The sequence below is a fragment of the Pocillopora damicornis genome, chromosome 11, assembly GCF_964200805.1.
Source record: "Pocillopora damicornis chromosome 11, jaPocDami1.2, whole genome shotgun sequence".
Taxonomy (NCBI): Eukaryota; Metazoa; Cnidaria; class Anthozoa; order Scleractinia; family Pocilloporidae; genus Pocillopora; species Pocillopora damicornis.
In genome coordinates, this window is record NC_142680.1 from 22,504,123 (window position 1) to 22,525,603 (window position 21,481).

At 39.6% G+C, this 21,481-nt stretch overlaps 3 protein-coding genes and 1 long non-coding RNA gene across 4 annotated transcripts; 3 read left to right on the top strand and 1 right to left on the bottom strand.

The window, feature by feature from the left end:
* The first annotated feature begins 666 nt into the window (after window positions 1-666).
* On the top strand, window positions 667-2,005 carry LOC149038302 (uncharacterized). The gene is made up of 2 exons (XM_089187265.1): window positions 667-815; window positions 1,397-2,005. Exons 1-2 carry the CDS (start codon window positions 756-758, stop codon window positions 1,541-1,543), a joined length of 207 nt encoding a protein of 68 aa, XP_089043391.1. The 5' UTR covers window positions 667-755; the 3' UTR covers window positions 1,544-2,005.
* Window positions 1,883-19,590, bottom strand: LOC113678292 (dynein axonemal intermediate chain 4). Its single transcript, XM_027195172.2, has 24 exons — window positions 19,363-19,590; window positions 19,094-19,283; window positions 18,399-18,463; window positions 17,494-17,542; window positions 16,622-16,805; window positions 16,211-16,272; window positions 15,350-15,469; window positions 14,738-14,845; window positions 13,750-13,819; window positions 13,146-13,286; window positions 12,694-12,824; window positions 12,109-12,211; window positions 11,084-11,238; window positions 10,231-10,317; window positions 9,597-9,674; window positions 8,987-9,060; window positions 8,325-8,479; window positions 8,071-8,200; window positions 7,601-7,688; window positions 6,915-7,043; window positions 6,279-6,376; window positions 5,561-5,636; window positions 5,142-5,225; window positions 1,883-2,493 (listed from the first exon to the last, which is right to left on the bottom strand). The coding sequence occupies exons 1-24, from the start codon at window positions 19,395-19,397 to the stop codon at window positions 2,413-2,415; spliced, it is 2,493 nt and encodes an 830-aa protein (XP_027050973.2). The 5' UTR covers window positions 19,398-19,590; the 3' UTR covers window positions 1,883-2,412.
* LOC113678294 (core alpha-(1,3)-fucosyltransferase) lies at window positions 3,347-5,688 on the top strand. Its single transcript, XM_027195174.2, has one exon. It carries the CDS (start codon window positions 3,373-3,375, stop codon window positions 4,567-4,569), a length of 1,197 nt encoding a protein of 398 aa, XP_027050975.2. The 5' UTR covers window positions 3,347-3,372; the 3' UTR covers window positions 4,570-5,688.
* A 3-nt stretch (window positions 19,591-19,593) lies between the features above and the next one.
* On the top strand, window positions 19,594-21,050 carry LOC149038303 (uncharacterized). Its single transcript, XR_016181068.1, has 2 exons — window positions 19,594-19,751; window positions 19,853-21,050. It is a non-coding gene; the product is annotated as an uncharacterized LOC149038303 (long non-coding RNA).
* The last annotated feature ends 431 nt before the right edge of the window (window positions 21,051-21,481 follow it).

Consider the following 21,481-nt stretch of genomic DNA (forward strand, 5'->3'; position numbering starts at 1 on the left):
AAACTAACATTATAAGAATTGTATGGTTGACAGTAAAGAGAATGACAAGTTTGATCTGGGATTTAAAATGTTGATCGCCGTTTAAAACTTTGTCTGCACAAGTGTTATTTTGCAAGAGGGCTCGTTGAGGGAAGTGCTCACTTTTCTACCAAGCAAAGAAAACTTGACCACGACTTTTATCGAGAAAAATTGGCAAGGTGTACAATTTCCCTGTAAGCCGACACAATTCCTTGAAGTGTGTCGGTTTGTCAAGTTACTTGAGCTAATTTTATTCCTGTCTCCTCGCAGCCAGGTGATTCTTTTTGTCTCCTTGTTTCCCGTTTCTGCTCAAAGATCTCAATGGCGAGTTCTCCTTACTGACCAACTTATATTTCTCAGCTTTAGATCTGAGATTTTGGTCTTTAATCATGAAGTATCCCATGGTTGAGATTTTTCTTCGTTCTCAAAACCTTTATACTGAATAGTGTACGGAAACTACTTGGAGAAATGATTTCTTTGTCAGTTATGTGAATTAAAGCTTAGAAACTGGTATGTCAGCCTTTGGACAGTGGGACTTCAATGAGAAAAGAAAAATACACCTTTTCCATCCAAATCACGATTTAACTTTTTTCGAGAACTTTGCAAGACTACAACTATACGATTTTATTTTTTTCTGTAAATCAGGTGATGGCACTGGAGGGGAATCTATCTGGGGCGGGGAGTTTGAAGACGAGTTTCATCGAAACTTGCGGCACGATCGACCATTTATAGTAAGCATGGCTAATGCAGGACCGAACACAAACGGCTCGCAGTTCTTCATCACTGTCGTACCAACGGTAAGTACACCAGAGAGAAAACAAAGTTTGAAATCGTTCTTTTCTTTAGACAACGGCGCGTTCAAAAAAAGGGGACAACAGATTTTCTCGCTTAAAACGTTTGCAATTTTATTTCACCCATTCAGTGGAGTTTTTCTTTAACTTTGAATTTCAAGGGACAATAACTTACCACAGAGGGGTGTTAGAGTTCGACACGAGAACAACCATTACAAATTTTAAAAAATAATTTAGAAAGTTGAGGTTGTGAAGATGATGGGTACGCGTTGCAAGAGCGTGTGTGAGGCGGGGAAGCGCGTAACCTTGAAATTTCTCAACCTATCATGTATGGGCCTCTACGCAGTGTAGCCTTTTTCGGCCTTCTGATTGGTCGAGAAAACTCGCCTCATCTTCCAACCAACCAGTCAGATGCTACACAAAAATCAAGTGCGACGTGGTATCCCTCGTTTTCCCGCGCTTTAAGCCGTTTGCCTGTTCTGATTGGCTGTTGCGACAACCTTGGTTTTATCACTTTTCCTTCCAAGTAGCTTGCACCACTGACTGACCAAAAGTTAATTCATTTACTCTTCTTCTTGTCACAACAGCTGTGGCTTGACAACAAGCACACTGTGTTCGGCCGCGTCGTTAAAGGAATGGACGTGGTGCAAGAGATTAGTAAGGTGAAAACAAATCCAAAGGACGATAAACCGTACGACGACATCAAGATTATCAACGTTTCTTTGAAAGGCTAAGATGACATCAGTGCTGAGGAAAAGAAACTTGAATTAACCACAAATTTACACCCCTTGTTTATCATGCTGAGCGATTTGAAGTCATCTCACCGGCTTTGACCATTCAGTTAAAATAAACGGTCCAACAAAATGGAATCATAAGGATTAATCTTGATACCGACCGCAATTTTTAGAGTTGTTATTTGTGGAAGGACAGGAAAAAATGCTACGGAAAAAAACACCTTCACCAAAAAAATTTAGTTTCCAAACATTTCCGCCAAGTCATAAAGCGATAAGTGGAAGCAAGCATCAAACTCTACTTGAGACCTCTAAGGAAAGCACCAACGCAACAGTGACCACTTTTTAGAAAATGTCTTGTTTATTTAAGACAAGTCGTTTCTTTATATCAAGAAAGATTTTATGTAAGATACGCTTTTTACAAAATAAATAACACATTCATTCTGACCTATATTCAAGTACAAACATATTTTTTTTTAGAATTATCAAATTTTTTTGTTTGTATGTTTGTTTGTTTTTCATAACATAGCTTCTTTGCTATTAAAATCTGTGATCTTGGCCTTCAAACAACTGCGTTAAAGACGTTGGTAACCTAATTCGCTATAGATCATCCTACGAACTCCCTTGAAATTTTAAAGTCCGCATTCGTCACTTCTTAAACACCACAAACTTTCTTTTTTCATGTCGGACAATAAAACCAATGAAAGTTCAAAAATCCTTTTGCGGTTTTTCCTTGATATTTTACATAAAAAACAGCTTTCATGTAATAATTACCGGCGCTCACACCTATGTATGGATTTTACGGACACTTACGAGCCACGTAATTCAAAGAATAACTCATCAAAGCGACTCGGTTTCCAGAGTTTTTTTTTTTAATCCGAATCTGCTTTCCTTTTCTCTTGGGATCCTGCGGAATTATCGACAGACCTGATCAACTTGGTCAATATCTGCGCCTGTAGAAATAAAGAATAAATATCGCATTATTATTTTTTTTTTTAGGAAAGTTCTACCATTATCTAAACATACAGAGTTAGAACTAGAGTTTTTCTCAACCGTACTGCGCTGTAATTTATGACCGGCGGGCGACCTTTAAAAACTTGCGACTAAAAGCTGCCACTCTGAAGGCGTGACACGCAACCATAAGTCAAACTCAGCAAATTACACTGCAATTTGATTATTTACAAATTTCGCTGACCGCAACAAACCAAAACCTTCGTGTGATTGTTTTAAGCAGGAATTTGTTTTTCTTAAATTACAATTTATTGAGATCTATATTTCGATATATTTAAGTAATGTAGTTAATTTACACGAAGGTGAAGCTGCGATTATAAGCTCAAATGACAACGTAAACAATCTGTGAATTTGTGGTTGCCACTATTGATTAGATCACGATTAACATTTTAAACATTTACGCGTTCATGGTTGTGTGAGTTAGAGGCAGACTGAATTGACCGATACACTCCTCTTTAAAGAATATTAAAATTTTAAGATATTAGACACGCACATCGTCAAGAAAAAAAGCCATTTCAAATTCAATCTGTAAACCGCGAGCGGATGTTTTTGGAAACAAAATTTGGCTAGGAGAGGAATGTTTTCGCTTTTTCCCCCTTCCCGCCTCCTTCAAAAAAATTTTTTTGAAAGTTGATATAAAACGAAGCAATAAGTAAAAAGGAATATCTAAATTCTTTTTAAGGGAGGATTCTTTATTATTTTTTTTTCTTTTCTTTTTTCGATGAATATGTCGCTAGGTTACCAATTTCATAGTGGAACAATCCCATTGAATCAATCTCTTTTCCAAATAAAAGCTCGGGCCCTGACAAACCGTAAAAGCCATGGCAGGCAATTGGAAAGCTAGATTATTATTTTACAGCATTAGCTTGGGAAGCTCTCTTTTAATCTTACAATATTGGTTCCTCGACAGCAAAATTCCATCGAGAAAGATGTCCGATCAGCGAATAGCTACGAAATTATTCTTCAGCAGCGGGCCGCAGACATTACGAAGGAGAAACGCTTTGAAACTCGTTCTGTTCTACACGACTTTATTCGGTGAACGACCATGGCGAGGACTTTCTAACGATTACAATTTCACAAACTGGAACCGAATACCTTGTGTTGTGCAGGCATGTAGAATCTCTTACAACCGGAAAGACCTTAATCGGAGTGATGCAGTGATATTCCACGGACGAGATATACCCAGTGTTTCTCACATGAAACGCATAATGAAGTTTAAAACTCCACATCAGAGATGGGTTTATTTTACACATGAAAGCCCTCAATTTATTTTTTACGAACCATGGCTGTATAACGGGTTCTTTAACTGGACTATGTCCTATCGGAGGGATTCGGATTTCTTCGTGCCCTACCGAACGTACACCCAACTTCAGCCCGACGAGATTGAAAACGAGGAAACGCAAGATAGAAATTATGCATCGAGCAAAGATAGACTTGTGGTTTGGGTTGTCAGTCACTGCCAGGGTTTGCGCGAAGAGTTTGTCAAAAAACTCATGAAATACGTCAAAGTGGATGTGTTTGGATGGTGTTCAAAGAGATTTAACCAAACTGAAACGTGTCCGAGGCAATCTTCGGCTTGCGACGATACGTTAAAACGCTATAAATTTATCCTTGCATTTGAAAATTCATACTGCTCGGATTACGTGACCGAAAAGTACTGGTACATGCCATTTGACCACGATATTGTGCCGGTAGTTTTCGGAGGCGCTTCGTACGACCAGAAAATCGCTATACCTGGCTCTTTTATCAACGTTTTGGATTTCGCGTCGATTAAAACTCTAGCTGATTATTTACTTTTCCTGGACAGAAACGAGAAAGCTTACAATGAGTATTTTTCATGGAGAAAACGCTACAAACTGGTTCTTCCCGAATCATGGACTTGCCATATGTGCGCTGCACTCAACAATATTTCAATACCATACAAAGTTTATAACAATCTTGAGGACTTCTGGGGAGAAAGGAGTGATTGTGCGACCAAAGAAAGAAGAATAAGAAAATTAGTAGAAAAGATGGACTGAAATTCTATTTGTGACGATATGGTGGAGTTAAAATCTTCTTTCTTTTAAAAACTACTTTTGAAATATTTGCGAGGAGAAAAAAGCAGCTAGTGGTAAGTCGGGCAAGTCGTCAATCACACGAGGCGTCAATCACGCATGAAGAGACAGCCGCGCGTTTCGAGATTTTCACGCGTGTCTAGACAACACCTAAATACCCTGAGGTGCCGAGACGGCCCCCACTTCCATCAACGACACGCGTGTCGCACCAGTAGCAAGTCTCAAGGCAAATGCACGTTTCGAGACGGATGCGTTAGCCAAGAAAATCGCACGCGTTGCGACCACAACAGTATTGGTTCAGATAATCTCGCGTTTCACAAACGGTAAGCCCTTTGCAGGGCCTTTTTGAAGGATGTCAATTTACACATCCAAAACATATTTAACGTGCTCTTGCGACCATGCTTTGATTCTTTACACGATTCCATGTGATATGCGGCTATTATCGATTTACCCACCTAGTAAATGCACTACTGATCTGTAAGTGAAGTTCACCTAAACAATAAACGCTGCCAATACAGCTAAGGAAAACTTTATACCTGGTTGTCCACTTTTGCAGGAAGACCTCTCAGTTGATACACAGTAACCTGGCCTTCCGAGTCGCCCACTAAAATGGTCTGGATCTGAGTTACAGAAGACAATTAATTTTTAGCCATGGGTTTAAATTGAAGCTACATTGTAATGTTTCGAGTCGCTTTTCGGCAAAAAGAGAAGAAAAACCCTCAGTGCCAAGCAAAGGTTAGAAAAAAACGACGGAAAGGTAAGAAAAAACAATTTGGGAACCAAAATGGATATGGATTGGAGAGAATCAACGCAGATTGTTGCTGGTGAACTTGAAAAATTTTAAGCTAGGGTCTATGGTGGACAAACCATAGCGTGAATCCTTCAAAGAAATTTAGCTATTTGGAAATTATTTTGTCAGTTCATCGAGAAATAATTCTTTGAAAGGGAGAATCACCTCTGAATTGACAGCAAATCGAACGGCAGACAACTTCAGTTGCTGCACAGGAACATGTGATATGATTGGGTCTAACCTAAACACAACAGACAAACAAACAAATAAAATTGAAGATACAGTAGATCAAAGAACATTTGTCAATAAACTATTCAGTGCCTTAGCGAGTATATTCGCCTTTATGTGAGATGTAACAAAGCTAGAATTCTTTTTCTGCAAGCAGCATGCGCTTAACATTCATGGCATGATTTTTACACTCGCGGAACCCATCGATTGTTTTCCACCGCTTCACACCTGTGGCTTGTTTTCCCGCGCTTAGCAATCGTTGCTTGTTTTCCCGCGCTTGGCAATCGTTGCTTGTTTTCCCGCGCTTGGCAATCGTTGCTTGTTTTCCCGCGCTTGGCAATCGTTGCTTGTTTTCCCGCGCTTGGCAATCGTTGCTTGTTTTCCCGCGCTTGCTAATCGCTGCTTGTTTTCTCGCGCTTGGCAATCGTTGTTATTTTCCCACGCCTGGCACAAACTGCATATTTTCTGCACATTAATAGGAATTCGTCGTGCGTTTCCTGTGCCTGGCGTCCCTGGCATGTTTTCCCGCGCTTAGCACCCTTTGACGCTGCTTGCAATTTGTAACATTTACACCAGGAGCAACGACCAATTACAGAGCGCGTGTGACTCAATTTATAGTATAACTAAATATATATCCACTGTAATAGTTGCTTACGTGTTAAGGCTTAAATCCCAGATCTCTACGGCCTTATCATTCACGCATGCGAACAGAGTAGCTGATGAAGGTGACCAACAGATGTCATTTACTGATTTCTGCAAAGAAACAAACAAAAAAAATTTACCAAAATTCTCAAACCTGACTGATTATCAGAAGCCAAATTTGAACATTTATAGGGCGGTACCCTGCCATTAAATAGAATGCGCCTTCTGCGCACGTTGTTATATAGACTAATGGGGTTTATTTTATGTGGAAAAAAATTAAACTAATATTTCTTAACTTATGAAAATTTTTAACCGAAAGGTAATGAGTCCCTTTACTTTTGTCAAAGTTTTGAATTATTTGTAACAGGACTTTGTGTCGTCCAATTCTGTCTGTAATCATACTCGTAATTAACAAATCGGACTCCTGCTTTGCGGTCGTCCGATTTTGTTAATCACTCGTATGCTTACGGACCGAAATGGACTCCACTCGGTCCTCTTACCATAATAAATTGCAATGTCGAGAGCGTAGTCTGAGTAGTTAAAGGAAAATTCCAATATACTTGTCGGGGGTTCTAAATCGAGGAGTCCGATCTCATTAATCAATCTAATTAACTACCATCAGCACAATGAACCTGTATGTGTTACTTACAGTGGAGGAAAAGAATGACATGATAGGCTGCCGTTTATCCTGATGCCACAGCCTAATGCTCCAATCGGCACTGCAACTTAGGAAGGCGTCAGACAAGAACGGAGACCACTGCATGCGGTACACTGGACCCTACATGAAAACCTCGGTGTTAGATACCTATATCTCAGCTTTAGTAGCAAAGCATAAATGTGTGTGTTGGAGCACATTTCGACAGATGCTCCATCACTAAATTAACAGATTTATATCAAAGAAAGGGGATTATTCGCTCTCGATTTAATGCAGTCTAAAAAAAATCTCGAACTCGTAGTGTAATCGTTAACTACATCGCTTTCCGACTGAGTGTCGTAAAACCAAGAGCAACGTTATCAGAACGGCCAAATAGGTTAAAGGAAAAAATCGTAGAGAATAACACTTAATAATAATAATACTTTATTTATATAGCGTTATTTCTATCGCTATCCAATAGCGCTTTACACAATGAAATGGTTGGCCATTTAAACAGCGCAGCCGAGTGGTTGAACTCAGGGCGACCGAGAACAAATGCAGTGAATAGCAGGGTGCAGGACTTGAACCCGGAACCACCTCTTTACAAATCTAGCGCCCTAACGACTCTACCGTTGTCTACAAATTTCACACCTCAACTACCGTTATTTAACTAATTAACATTTCTACTATCTGTTACGTACCGTGTGTCCATGGTAACTTTCCAGATATTGCTCGTTATAAGAACAAGAGCATTTGTGAATGTGGCCTTCCTCTGTACCGGCAAGATACCTGGAACAAAAAATAAACCAATCAAATCAATATATACTTCAAGTTCAACTGTAGAGGAACAGACAATGTTTTTTTTTTTCAAAAAGTTACTCCGTTCATAAAAATATCAATTATAAACGTCCCACTCTAAAAATACCAATAGCTTGTTTTCAGGCAAACTTTTGCAAGTGAATTCTAACGCATAACTCCAAATCAATGCTGATAAATTGAAGATTTGTGATTTTAGTATCTCGTAAACCCTCCCGAAAAAAGTGTCCAAAGAAGAATCCCCCTTTAAATCAGTTGTCCCAAATCATGATTCCGTTGGACGTGAACACGAGAAAAGGGAGGTATAGCCGATAGCGCAGCAACAGAAATTGTCAATGTAAAAAAATGCACTTACATGTTGGAGTCGTTAGGATGAACATCAAAACAGAACCCAGCGGAAAACCTCGATATCAAAGCATCGCTCTTCTTTCCTCCTCCTTGTTTCGACTCTTCAGTGACATTTATCCGTTTCAATTTCATTAAATCTGTTTAAAGACAAGAAAAAAGCAATATCTTTATCAGCCGATCAGTGTTCGAGTTTGATAATGGTGACATGACGTCAACGAAACGTCATGTTTTAGGAGTCGAAAAAGTTAACTGAATCTTCACCTGTGCATTCAAATCCTTTTCTAATGGACCACTTGGTAACCCGGCCATCTGCTGAGATGGAGATCAGAATTTCGTCTCTCTCTTCACCAGACCCCTGGTCTCTATCCACCCAGCGAACCTGCCACACTGGTGACGAATGTTTACCTTGGCTCTCACTTTCCAAAAAAACAACAACAACAAACAAAAACTGTTCGTAACTTCACCATAGATGTAAGAAGTCAGTAAATAATTACGACAGTCGAATGACAGGCTGAAGGGAAGAAGACTCCGCTGTCTGTCTGAAAATTTCTAGTTTTCTCCGTTATTATTTAAGAGTTCCGCGCCAACTAAGAGACCAGTATGATATTACCAGGAAAATATCTTGATTTAGTCGCACGCATCTTTCAGCGCAAACAGTCAGTTGCAAGTACTTGCCCTGAAATTTGACTTAGTCCTCTATTCAGGACACTCTCACGGTGAACTTCTGCTCGAAAGACCCTAGTTTTGGGTTTTTCTGTCTGTTTTTTTTTTTTAACGTGCAAGATCACCGCATTTGAGATAACGAATTGCACTTCGTAATATTCATCAATATAAGAATAGCATGGATCTCGTATTTCTCGTTTCTCCTTTTAAGAAGAGGAGGGAAGGACGTTCTATACATTCACAAAAGATATAATTCTTACAAACTGTCAAGAGCCGGTGTATCACTCCGACTTCTCACGTTGTAGATAGCAATCGTACCATCATACATGCCAACCTGACGGGAGACAAAAACCGTATTACTGGCACAAACTCCAATAAAGGACTTAAAAATAAAAAAAAACCGTGACATATATGTCGTCGAGCCTACATACGAGCCTGACTGCGTATCCCGCTGAAAAAAATCCATGTTTCTGTAGCATTCCTTGACTAAGAAAATTTCTACTTCTTGCCCTGGATAAGATGCTAATATATTGAAGGTTAACCCACCCGAACCACCCCCAAGAAAAAAAAAGGGTAAGTCTTCATATTGAACTAAATACATAGCCACTAAAGTTTTTCCTGGTCTGCTGTAGCATGTAAGGAAAAGGGGAAGTGCTACCCCCTAATTCATTGTAGGTTCCCCCCCCCCGCCCCATCTTGGCCTCAATACCATTTAGTAGGGAGGGGAGGGGGGGAAAACTATCTTTGGGAAGAAGTGTCCTTTTGGTATCGTTAAAGTGTACGAGGAAACAAAACAAAGACTAGAACCCAAATAATAAGACCGCTTGCTACCAGGCCTTCGTGGTTGTGGATGAGAAAGCTAATACTTACTGCTAAAAGATTAGGATGAGCCGCTGAAAAATCAACAGCAGTGACTCCGCTGTCCAGATGAAAGATACGTTCAGGATACTACATGAGAAAACCAAAGTTTAAAATAAGACGAAATCAGAAACTTATCTCCAAAATAGGACATTATTCCCCGACATCAGACACTGCATAAAAAGACGTAATAAGGTCTAAAAATGTCTAACACCAGACGTAGTCGTAACAAGTCCAAAATAGTGTCTAAACTCGCCCACCAGTATATACAAATGGGTACTTGTATCGAAAATCGGTTACTAGTGTCCAAGATCCGAAATTGGCCACTAGGGTCCAAAAGCAAAGATCGGCCACTAGGGTCCAAAATTGAAAATCGGCCACTAGGCTCAAAATCAAAACTCGGCCACCAGGGTCCAAAATAAAAAAAATTGGCCACTGGTGTCCAAAATCAAAAATCGGCCATACTTTTCAAAATCGACAATCAAATATCGGCCACTTGTGCCCAAAATCGAAAATCGGACACAAGTGTTTAATCGGACAATGGTGAAATCACCCACCAGAGACCGTGATTTGAAATTGGGTTTCGTTTCAAGTATAAATAGTAAGAAGAGCGATATTTCAAAATCAAATTGTTTTGTTGTATTACCTCAGGGTTTTTAATGGACCAACAACAAGCTAGGCCACCTTTCTGCTCAGAAAACACGAACTCACCATATCCCACGGCAAGGATATCCTGTTTGAAATAAAATCATAAATATCAGTTGCTACAGTTATTGTTGTTGTCGTCATGTTTGTTTGCTTTTTTTCTTCCTCCACCACCGAGCTCAAAATGAACTATCTCATTACATTTATTTTACTGCGATCAGATCCCATTACGAGAGCGAAGAACCGCCATAAACGTGCCTCGATCTCAACAAACTGTTTAGTAGCTCGGTTCATAGATGTGTCTAACTGGTATCTAGGAGGCACTGCGAAATATTTAAATAGAGCTCACCATTGAGGACGATTCCTCCGTATTTCAACTACTCAGACGACGCTCTCGACGATGCTATTTATAATGGTAATAGGACCGAGTGGAGTCCAATTCTGTCTGCAATCACAAGTATGATTACAGACAGAATTGGACGACACGAAGTCCTGTTACCAATTAATCAAAACTATAACAAAATTTGAGAAAGAAACTAGACATCGGCTGTACAACGACGACGACAACAACAACAACAACAGTTAACTCGGCGAAAAGTTCTGTCCACTTCCACAGGCATAACATGTTAACTGTCCCTTTCACTGTCCAATTACACGGTCCAATTACAAACATGTCGCGTACAATGTCCTGTTAGTGCTCAAATCGGGCAGGTGAAACCAATCACGTTCGAGAATTTTATAGTCTTGGTATGAACCTAGTATATGGCCGAGCCAGAAAAATGTCCCCGGCTCAGGTTTGAATTCTCCGATTGGCTCAAATCTTTCATCTCCCTTTTCAAAAGATGACTACTTACGGGATTAAGTTTGTTCCAAGCTAGGCAGCTGACATTACGTCCTTTGGTCAGATTACAGGAATAGCTCCATAATTTATGAAGGTTCGGTCCCAATTGTGCCAACGTAGCGGCAGCAGAACTGGCTTCTTCACCATCGGATTTTTCTACATCAATGTCTAGCGATAACGAACGAAAATAAAGTTTCAGCGGATTAGAGAACGTTTCTCAAATGCATCCTACTGAAAACCTATGCAAGCGCACTGAATAGGCACTGAAAAAAATATGGAAAACAGCTAAGATTCAATGGATTGGAGAATATTGCTTGAATGCACTGCTACTGAGAACATTTCCAAGCGCATTTCAGAAAACTTGAAAGAGTTTTTGCATTAGAGAACTATTACGCGAATGCGTTGCCCTTGAGAACCTCTCCAGGTGTGTTAAGGGAAAGTTGAATGAGAACTAAATAAAATATTCGATGGACATTTGATATGATTCGATGGATTAGAGAATATTGCTTAAATCCACTGTCACTGCTACTAAGAACATCTTCAGGCACGTTTCGGAATTCTTGAGTGCGCAATAAATTGAATATGGAAACTTGAATGAGCACTGAATTTTATTTGCAGCGATCGTCGACAGCTAAAATTGTATTTGCGCGTCACAGGTTTTGAAATCTGTGTCGCCGACGGAGTTTTAATAGACTCTGATCAATAGAGGCTCTTGAGGCCCGTCGATAACACACTCGCTGGCGGCTAGTGGGTCACTAATCAGTTCTCGCAAAATGACGCTTTCGACATTGCTGGTCCTAGCAGTATGCAGAACGCGTGTCACGTATGAATCCAGAAATGACCTCGCTCACCACAGAGTTCTTTGAAGCTCAGTGGTACAGCATCGGAGCGCGGAATCCAAAGGTCTGAGGTTTGATTCCTAATGGGGAATCTAAATTTTTCCTTTGTCCGAAGCTTGTAACAAGACGAAAAAGATCTTCCATATAGGAATATTTTGATTTCGTTTAACAATAAGTAAAATCACATAACGAGATTTACCTGGGACAACGTCCAATCCCCTATACCTTGCTTGTCTGGGCTGATAAATATTCAGAGCTATGGCTCGCTCCATTATAAAGAGATCTTTTTGCATACTTTCGGACTGAAAAAAGAGTTGAAGAGAGTTTAGGTCATTCATTAAGTTAATAATGAATAACATTTAGGCTTTGACTCTACAAAAAGTGCAGCGTTCACACATGTTCGGGTTTCTCTGTGGTGGAAAACCACCCTTCCCACCCCCACCCCTCTCTCAAATAACTAGGCCATAAAAACGTGTAAACGAATGGCAGTAGGACAAAGTTTCTAAGACGAATCGGAAGGGAACGGAGGAGATAGTAGGGACAGGAAAGAAGAAGGGAGGGGAGGGTATCCATTTTTCGACCCCAATGATAAGTGAGATTTTACGTTGACAGTCGTATTTTGAAAAAAACAAAACAAATAAACGGATAAGCGAACAAACTTCACGCGGCCATTCCCTATCGATGCACTGAGCATCCCTATACTAATAGCGTGAGGTTACCAAAAAGATGGTTAAGCTTTGAGACGAACCACATAAAGAATGAAAATAATCTAACGCGTGTAGACCTGAAGTATTCTCTCAGCCATGATAGCAGCCATATCTTCCAACTCCTTCTCCGTTGCTCCTTCCTCTGTCCTCTCGGGTCCTTCTTCTTCGACAGAACTGCTCTTAAAAGTGAACATACTCGCTCGACTTCCTGTTAGAAAAAAAAATTAAGACTTTGCTCTTGAGTAACAAAACATGTTTCATGTTTTTTGTACTATTTTTCTTCATTAATAGCTTACGAACAGCTCCTCATCATAAGCGCTGTAGGAAGATTTGCGACGAGCCAAGGAGAGGTTTGCCGGGGGTCTGGCACTTATAAATGCTCGACTACACCAGACCCTCTCGCCAGCTTCCGTTGCTCAAGGCCTCATACTTTCCCGCAGGAGAAGAAACACTCGTGCCGAAGCACTAATGGTGAGGCCCTGCTCCACATCTCCTCTATCACAATAGCAACAGTAACAACACTATTTACCCGTTATACTGCCAGACGCTCCGCTGGCCGGCCTCACAGAACCCACACTTTCATTATCATCATGGCTGCTGGTTCGTTCTCCACTGACTGGCCGACTAAGACTTTCCATATGATCCGCATCTCCTTCATCTTTGTCGCCGCCTAGAAAAGTCAGAATAAGCCATTGTTCTCTATTTATTGTTTTAATAGCCAGCAACAGATGATAATCGCTTGTAGCAGGCTACATAAAAAGAACAAACAAACAAACAAACAACAAAAAAGACAAAACAAAACACAGTTGCCAGCGGTAAATACTCGAGCGGTACTCGAGCACGAGCATCAATTCCCCTCGAAACTATTTTCGTTGCTTTCAGTCATGGTTTTCTCTACAGTTTTAAATCAATCTCTCTCCCTCTATATTTTTTCTTTTTTTGCAGAGGGGGGCGGGGGTACATATGAAAACAAAAAAGCAAATCAAAGTCTAAAACTTATTTCAGATCAAGACAGGACTCAAACCATTTTCTCTTACTGGAGTAGTGGGTACTCCAGACACCAAAAAAGGCGGTGAAAACGCCGGCCGCTTTTGCATCGGCTTCGTATTTCCAGAAAGATTAAGAGAACATACCTTCTTGTTTATTTTCCTCAGAATTATACGTATCATACATATCCCAAGTTGAAGCCACGCAGCCAACTTCCTGCATCAGGGAATACAACGAAAATCATCATAACGATTTATGAAGCTTTTATGTTTTTTAAGTAAGATTGAATATAATCAGAGGCAGAAGTAACAGTGTGCCGCAAACATGCCTGTCACCGCTACAGTAACAGTGTGCCGCAAACATGCCTGTCACCGCTACAGTAACAGTGTGCCGCAAACATGGCTGTCACCGCTACAGTAACAGTGTGCCGCAAACATGCCTGTCACCGCTACAGTAACAGTGTGCCGCAAACATGCCTGTCACCGCTACAGGCTCCTGCAGCTCAATGGTTTGTTATACGATCTGTATACAAGATGTTTGAGACTAAAAAAAACCTCAGGGACTCAAGTTTCTGCATACATCAAATGTGGTTCAGAAATTTGAATCTCTAGGGTGTTTGCGGCAAAGAAGTCCTCAGTTATTTAGAGTTAATCAGAGTCATGAAAGGCGTGTAATCAAACCAAATTAAACGCTACGGCTGATCAAAACAAAGAAAAATATCACACTGAGCTAATAAAAGTCAAAGTAAACACCAAAGTAAAAACCCAAACAAAATCGCGATTGGTTTCAGTCTAAGTGGCGAGGCGAGAAGCGCGTTCCTTCGCCCACGGGAAGATTTTAGACCAGTCGGAGAGAGGTTGGCCGGGGCTCTTGTACTAATAATCATTGCTAGACCCTTTACAGTCTTCTCCCAAGCGCACGCTCATGCTAGAGGCCTCAAACTTTCCCGTAGAAACGTTGGTACCGCTGCTCGCAAGCTAGTTTTAGTTTGATATGTGATTGGTTAAGAGATTGACGCAGATTTTATAGAGATATTTTCAGAGAAATGTGTAAGTAAATTTATAACAATCCCGGTTTCCTTTCGACACTCCATTCAAACTTGCACTAAAAAAAACACATCAAAAAATTTCTCACATGAAGTTCCACTTTACTAGACTGTATTTCTTTACTCTTCTGGCCATTGTTGAAAGTTTGCATCCCTCTCTCTACATAACTGTCGTTTCCAACACGGTTCTTTAAAAGCTACATAGGAAAAGAAAGGATTACCACAAAATATAATGAAAGAGGATTGTTAACGAATAATCCTAATGAGCATCGAGGGTGGCTGGATAACAATAAGGAGGGAGTAGATATCCGAGGATCCGACGAATCCGCCCGAAAAAGCACGGAAGCGCACGGGTACATCCGAAATAAGACGAAATCGTCCGAAGTCAGACGGAAACGATCCGACCTGGAAGGAAATGTCCGAAATCGGATACAACCTATCCGAAATAACGGGAAAACGTTATAGCCACAGGGAATCGTGCGAAATCAGTCTGAAACAAGGCAACACTGGCCAAAACGAAAGCGACCGCCTTTGAGGGGGTTGGAACAATCTGAAAAACGAAGGACTTTCAGAAATGCGTCGAGACTATCCAAAATCAGATTGAAACGTCTGAACGCAAAATTGTCTAATTCTGGTGACGTGAGTATTGAAAGATAATTTAATCTTTCTGAATGCAATCATATGCTAATATGTCTAAATACCTCGTCATATCTTTGGTTTTTTTCCTTTACGCTCTCTGCAATTTCATTATCCTCTCCAACACAAGTGCCTGGAAAATCCAGCATCCAGATTGTATCTGTTTCAGTAAGTGTGATGTGAACCTGGTAAAAATATAAAATATTACTCATAAATTTCAGCAATGCAGCCCATCACACAGTACGATTTACACAGCTGTGTCTAAAGATGTCCTCATGCAACTGTTGGTTGAAACTCAAACCTCGAAACTCCGTTTAATAAACTTCAAGACTGGGGCTCGATTCAAGCGATACTAGGAACATTAAGCAAATCACGACACCGATGGTTATGAGGAGATGGCAAAACAGAAGATCTAGTGAGCAGAACAATAGCTTAGCTTGTACATTCCTTTGCCGTCTTCTTTGAAACAACAACGCGAAATCAACAGAATTTGCGTAGTCTGAGAACAGAGACTGCGACGGCAAATTATTTAAGTTTCCAATTGAAAATCAATGCTGCTAACATACGCTAAATTGAGGTACAGATGTAAGAGACGGCAAACACATCCAGCCAATTTCGCGGCATTGTGACTAACAATATACATTAATTTTTTTTTAAAACGACGTCTTCTTCGGCGTTACCCTCCTGACTGCTAGGGGGTCCCTATTTAAAATACCTTTGAAATCGTTAGAAAAACATAATTTTACAATAAAGGGCTTTGAGACGTTAAGAGATAAGATGAAAAAGAACTGTTTTGGGTAGTTGCTTTTTCAAATGCCTGTATCATTCTGAGCTAAATTAAGCAGTTTCTAAGTTAGGGATAAATTTATAGCATGTTCCTAATATCTACAAAATTATACAGATAAAAAGTCATGCACAGTCATTACCATTTTATCAAGATCTTTTTCTGTGAGTTCCTCTCGAGTAAAAGTTGGGCGTGTCTGAATGTCTAGAGGCAACGAAAAAAAAATTGAAGAGTCACGCTTTATGTTAATGAGTAATACAGCTGTAGACCTGAAAAAAAAATGGAAGGAAATTTCGCTACAAAGATATTAACGATTTCGTAGTTGTCCTCTTTCCCAAAGTCTTTTCTTCAGTCATTTCAAATCTTTTATAAGTGTAAAAGATGATTGTGAATTGTTAAGTGATGACCACGAAGATATTCTCGACAGTTTGCAAAACAAGCGTAATATTTTTTATCCGAAAGAAAAATCCCTATATGCCCCTAAAGGGATGCTGCTCAAGGATCCCCTGTTCATAAATCTTGCGTGGTTCCCTTCCTCTATTAACGTTATTACCTCCAAGAGATGTTGCAAATTTGTCGCGGAAGCCAGAGCTAGGTTCAGCCAGATCCTCGCTGACTGATTCAGGAGATGATCGACCAGACACTGAACCAAACACAGATCGCGAGAAGCCACCATACATACTGGCACTGCTGGCGGCGTAGAAGGACTGACCAGTCACTTCAGAGGCTACGGAAGGCTATAAGAAATAAAAGAATTTGTATGAAATTCTGTCATTCAGTTATTTAATTCCTTGACCCCTGAGTGTGACTGGCATCTTCATGTAATTTCTCCTTACAATATCTGAGCCCTAAATCAAACATTTAAGTTATGAGAATAAAGGAAATGATCACAAACTAAAGCAGCTCTTGATTGTTAAACAAATTCTCCTTGTCACCTTCCTGGGAAATGTATTCGAGAACATTATGGAGAGTATGCATACTGATGTTAATGTGTAAAGCATTTTTAAAGGTAAACATGAGCCTGGAAGAGATATTTACAAAAAATAAACTTTTACTATTCCAGAGAGCATCAAATTTGATGCAAAATAGATAGCATAATTTTCATTTGTACAGGGTGATGTTTTGCACCTAAAACTTTTCATAACAGCCACCCTCCCTCTACACTGGTCATTTGAAATGGCCGTTACAGATCATGGCTTCGGCCAGAGTAAGATTTCAGACATAAAGTGAAATCTTTTTTTTTTTTGAGCCTACTGAGGAAAAGTAAATGGTGATTCTGTCGTGCAAGTCATGCAACATAAACCAGTGAAGCACAACTATATCACATTTGAATAATGTTACTCATGGTTGAAGTAAATGTATTAAGTAAGGGTATCTTATTGTTGAGAAAAGCAGTGATTCTACAGCAAGATGGAAAGACTTTACCGTAGCAATGGATTCTCCACCAGTAAAAAAAGTGTTACTCTGATTTCTCCTTCAATAAGAAAACAGAACAGTACCTTGAGTATTTTGTAAGATGCTCATTAACTCTCAGATGACAAAATTCACAATCTTGCAACTGAATCAACACCTTAAAACAAACTGATTGTCTCATACTGTACCCATGCATGAGAGGAATTTAGTAACACAACTATTACTGAATATTCTAATTTTATCGGATAAACTGAATTAAACACAAATTTTGCTTGGTTCTTACTTATGATCTGTTACAGGACAGACCCACAGAAGGTGTTGCCACTGACAACATCTTGCTTATTTAATTATCATATAAAACAAATAAATTTCATTTTGTTGTGGGTTTATAATGCAAAAGATCTCAGATGATGTCAAAATTTGGTAAGATTTAGCCTGCAGAGCAATTGTAATTGTGGCTACCATCTTTGATTTTAATTGTGGTAGAAGGCTGGAGAGAGAAAGAAATTTGTACCAAGGGGGCATCATCAGTCAAAAATAAGGAGAGGGGTAGGGTTGGAGAAGTGAGGATTTTGCCCTACCCCCTAACTCCAAATCAAACATGGCCAGTTGGATAAAAGAACAAGAGATTGTAATGTTAGCTCACACTAATAAGACGTCTGCTCTGCAGGCTAAGGTAAGATTATTACACCTGACACACTTCCCTGTGTCTTATGTGCCAGTTTTTTGTTCTTACTGCATTTTGACATCATCTGTGATTTATTACTGAACAGATGCATGACAAAATGGAATCCATCTTATCTATTTAATACTCACATTCTTATCACTGTAAAATAACGATTGATTTAAACAATTATTGTAACTATCATCATCACATCTTATCTACGAATAAATTGTGTGCAATTTAAACAACTCACTTGACAGCAGGATCAACTTGAAGAAGACTTTTTGGAGTGACATCTTGCCCCATGTCATCAAACACCTTTGACCAAGAGATAATTTGATCAACAGTAAAATTAACCAATCTGAGAATCAAATGCAGTTTGTGCCAATTTTACAATGCCCTCAAAAATAAGCCTGTGAAGAATCCAAAGGAACTTGGATGATCCCACAGATCTTTAAAGAGCGTAAAAGCACAGATCTTAGAACCTCGTTCAAGTCTAAAATTTGTGCCCTTGAGAATCAATTTATGACCTGTGCATGATCCTTTTCCAAAATCCTTTGCATGGAAGTACATTACAGGGAATAAAAGAATTCAGTACAGGAATTATAGCGTCACAGTCCCAAATTAAAGGCAATCTATTGTTTCGCCATTGTTTTATTTATCCAAAAGCTGTATTCATAAAGAACTGTCGGGCTGTGAGGAAAACTTACCTTGTTTTTTATTACGAATTGATCTAATTGAACTAAAGCCGTACGTACAATTTAAGGTCACCTCAAATCTCTAAATTATGAACGGAAAAATCCATCGATGCTGTAGCTGTCGTATGTCAATTAATCAATTAATCAATTCCATGGTTTTTGTATGAACACGGACAAGTCTGTTGACACCTTTGATTCTCTTCTATACGAAAGGGTACAGTTTATCTTTCGGTACAAATCTCGATCCTACCTGCACTGGAGGTTTCGACTGTGGTTTATCACCTCTGCTTGAATCAATCGCTACGCTCTTACGACTTGACGAATTAAACAGATTATTCCTTGAACCTCCCCCGATCGTTCTTATGCTTCTGCTACCAAAACTGTGGCTGCTTTTACGGCTGGCATTCATGTTAATGGACGCCGCTCCCCCTCCAGGTTTTCTAAGTTTAGAAATAATTCAGTTGTATCTTGTACTTTTAAGAAAACATCAACAAGAAACTTTTATCTGTTATGACTTACATGGAGGCCTTCTTCCTCACTTCGCTCCGATTCATGGTTGCAGTGCAAATAGTTCTAGTTAGATCGCACTTTAATTCTTCTTTAACGGTATGTTTGAAAAAGTTGAAGGTGAAATCGTGATATTATTTATCGCCCACTGCGAGTACTACTAAAGATTTCATATCTAGTAAACGTTGCTAGGCTTCTTGGCAAGAAAAGACTGGAGATGAACGTTTTTGAGGTGTTAGTAGTGAGCATGGTCAAAAATGATAACCGCGTTCCTATTACCTTACGTGCGTGCACATTCGGACGAAAATAAAGTGCAGGAAGGATTCTCTTCTGACATCTCTGTTTAAATAAAAGTACCCTAAGCTATGGGTTATCGACTGAAAGAACTACTTCCCACATTGGTAAGCTAAATTTCTAGCTTGAAACTGAAAAAAATAATTAACCGCCCTTTCGTCGTTCAACATGGCTCCACTTCAATGTAACCTTGCATATTATTTCTCAGTTTGTGACCAGCCTTGTGATGTTAGCCTGGATCTTTGTCCTTGTCGCTGGTTATCATGTCGCAGTTAAGATGGTGGATACAATGGAATGAAGCGCTCAACTAGACCAAATGCAGTATGTGTTAAATGCTGACATCTGTTTTTTACAGTATCCTCTGTCATCACAAGTGCAAAGATAATACTGCGTGTTGCCGTTTGATTGAAGCCTAACTTTCCGAACACTCAAGAAAGGATCGGTAACGGGTTGAAAAAATGCCATCTCCTACCCAAGAAGTGGACAAGAAAAGAATGTGTTAATTCATCGGAAACACAACATGGCCGGTTCATTCGAAGTTGGGTTTAGCTAACCTAGGGTTAGTGAGAAATCTGATTTCAGATCTGAAAGCTTTAAAAGAATATTTAGTAGAGTTCTTTTTGTACAGAATTCGATGATTGGATGCTCTATAAAGAATAGAGAAAACTGCCCAATAGAGCCTTTTTGAACAAAGGACTAATTAGGAACCTCAGATTACAATTCAACCTTGGGTCAGCCCTAATCAGCCTTTGAACCGGGCCCAGAGTATGAACACCCTTTGAAGTTTCTTCAAATACTGCTTTGAAAATTGCACTGATCTAAGCAGTAAGGAGGGCTGTTTCATACAAGGTTAGCTCATGAGTTTCGATAACTTTTTATATTTAGCAAAGGTATATTAGGCACAGTGAGCAGTTACACCCAGTAATCAGGCTGCAAAGCAAATCCCAAACAGGAGTTCCAGCCTGCAGGCTTAACAGACAGCAGCAAGAGGTCTTACGGGTGGTGGTAGGCTGCCAGTTAACAGCTATTACTGAAAACCTTGCTCACTCACCAATGGATTACCAGTGGCTCACTCAGACTGCACATCTGTGAAATCATTAACCCTTTAACTCCCACTGGAGACCCAGACAGAATTTCTCCTTACAATATTACTGCAATATCAAGCAGACAAGTGATGAGAATAAAAACATGTAAATTAGGGAATTATTGGTTGATCCAAGACCAAATTCTCCAAACTGCTGTAACATCATAATAATTGTATGACAGACAGTAATGAGAATTACTAATGAGAATTATTAATGAGATCTTAGAAGTGAAGGCGTTAATGAAAGGCAAGTTTCCTTTTTCTCGATTGCTGATTTCATTTGAGTGAGTTGTTATGTAGCATTAAATGTAATGCCAATGTATTTGAAAGTTTGGCAGTTTTTTTAAATATTGAAGGTTTTCCCATCAAAGAATTGCATACTTAACACAGTATACACCAAATCTTATCTTGCTGACTGTGTAAGCTTCACTCCCCCACCCCCACCCCTCTGAGTTTTTTTACTGTGGACTACCCCCTTGGTACAAATTCCTTTCTTCCCCAAGCCTTTGCTGCCATTTAAATCAAAGATGGCTGCAAAAATTTTCGTTAAGAAAATACTGAACACTTTCTAGCCAAAATTATGCCTGCTCCACAGGCCAAGTCTTTAATAGCTTCCCATTCTCTAATGAGCCAGGAAATTTTAACCTTTCAAAGAAACAGAGAACAAAGAAAGATTTTGAAATTGAATAGTATTATTTTAGCCAACCAAATAGTAAGGCCACATATCTGGGTGTTGCCATGGTTATCTTTATG

Excerpts from the sequence above, each read along its gene's own strand:
- LOC149038302 (XM_089187265.1), top strand. The coding sequence starts at position 756 with ATGGCTAATGCAGGACCGAACACAAACGGCTCGCAGTTCTTCATCACT. Across the intron at positions 816-1,396 it reads TCATCACTGTCGTACCAACG|CTGTGGCTTGACAACAAGCA; the intron begins GTAAGTACACCA and ends TTGTCACAACAG.
- LOC113678294 (XM_027195174.2), top strand. The coding sequence starts at position 3,373 with ATGGCAGGCAATTGGAAAGCTAGATTATTATTTTACAGCATTAGCTTG.
- LOC113678292 (XM_027195172.2), bottom strand. The coding sequence starts at position 19,397 with ATGAATCGGAGCGAAGTGAGGAAGAAGGCCTCCAT. Across the intron at positions 8,201-8,324 it reads AAAAGGATTTGAATGCACAG|ATTTAATGAAATTGAAACGG; the intron begins GTGAAGATTCAG and ends GTCTTTAAACAG. Across the intron at positions 7,689-8,070 it reads CATCCTAACGACTCCAACAT|GTATCTTGCCGGTACAGAGG; the intron begins GTAAGTGCATTT and ends TTTTTGTTCCAG.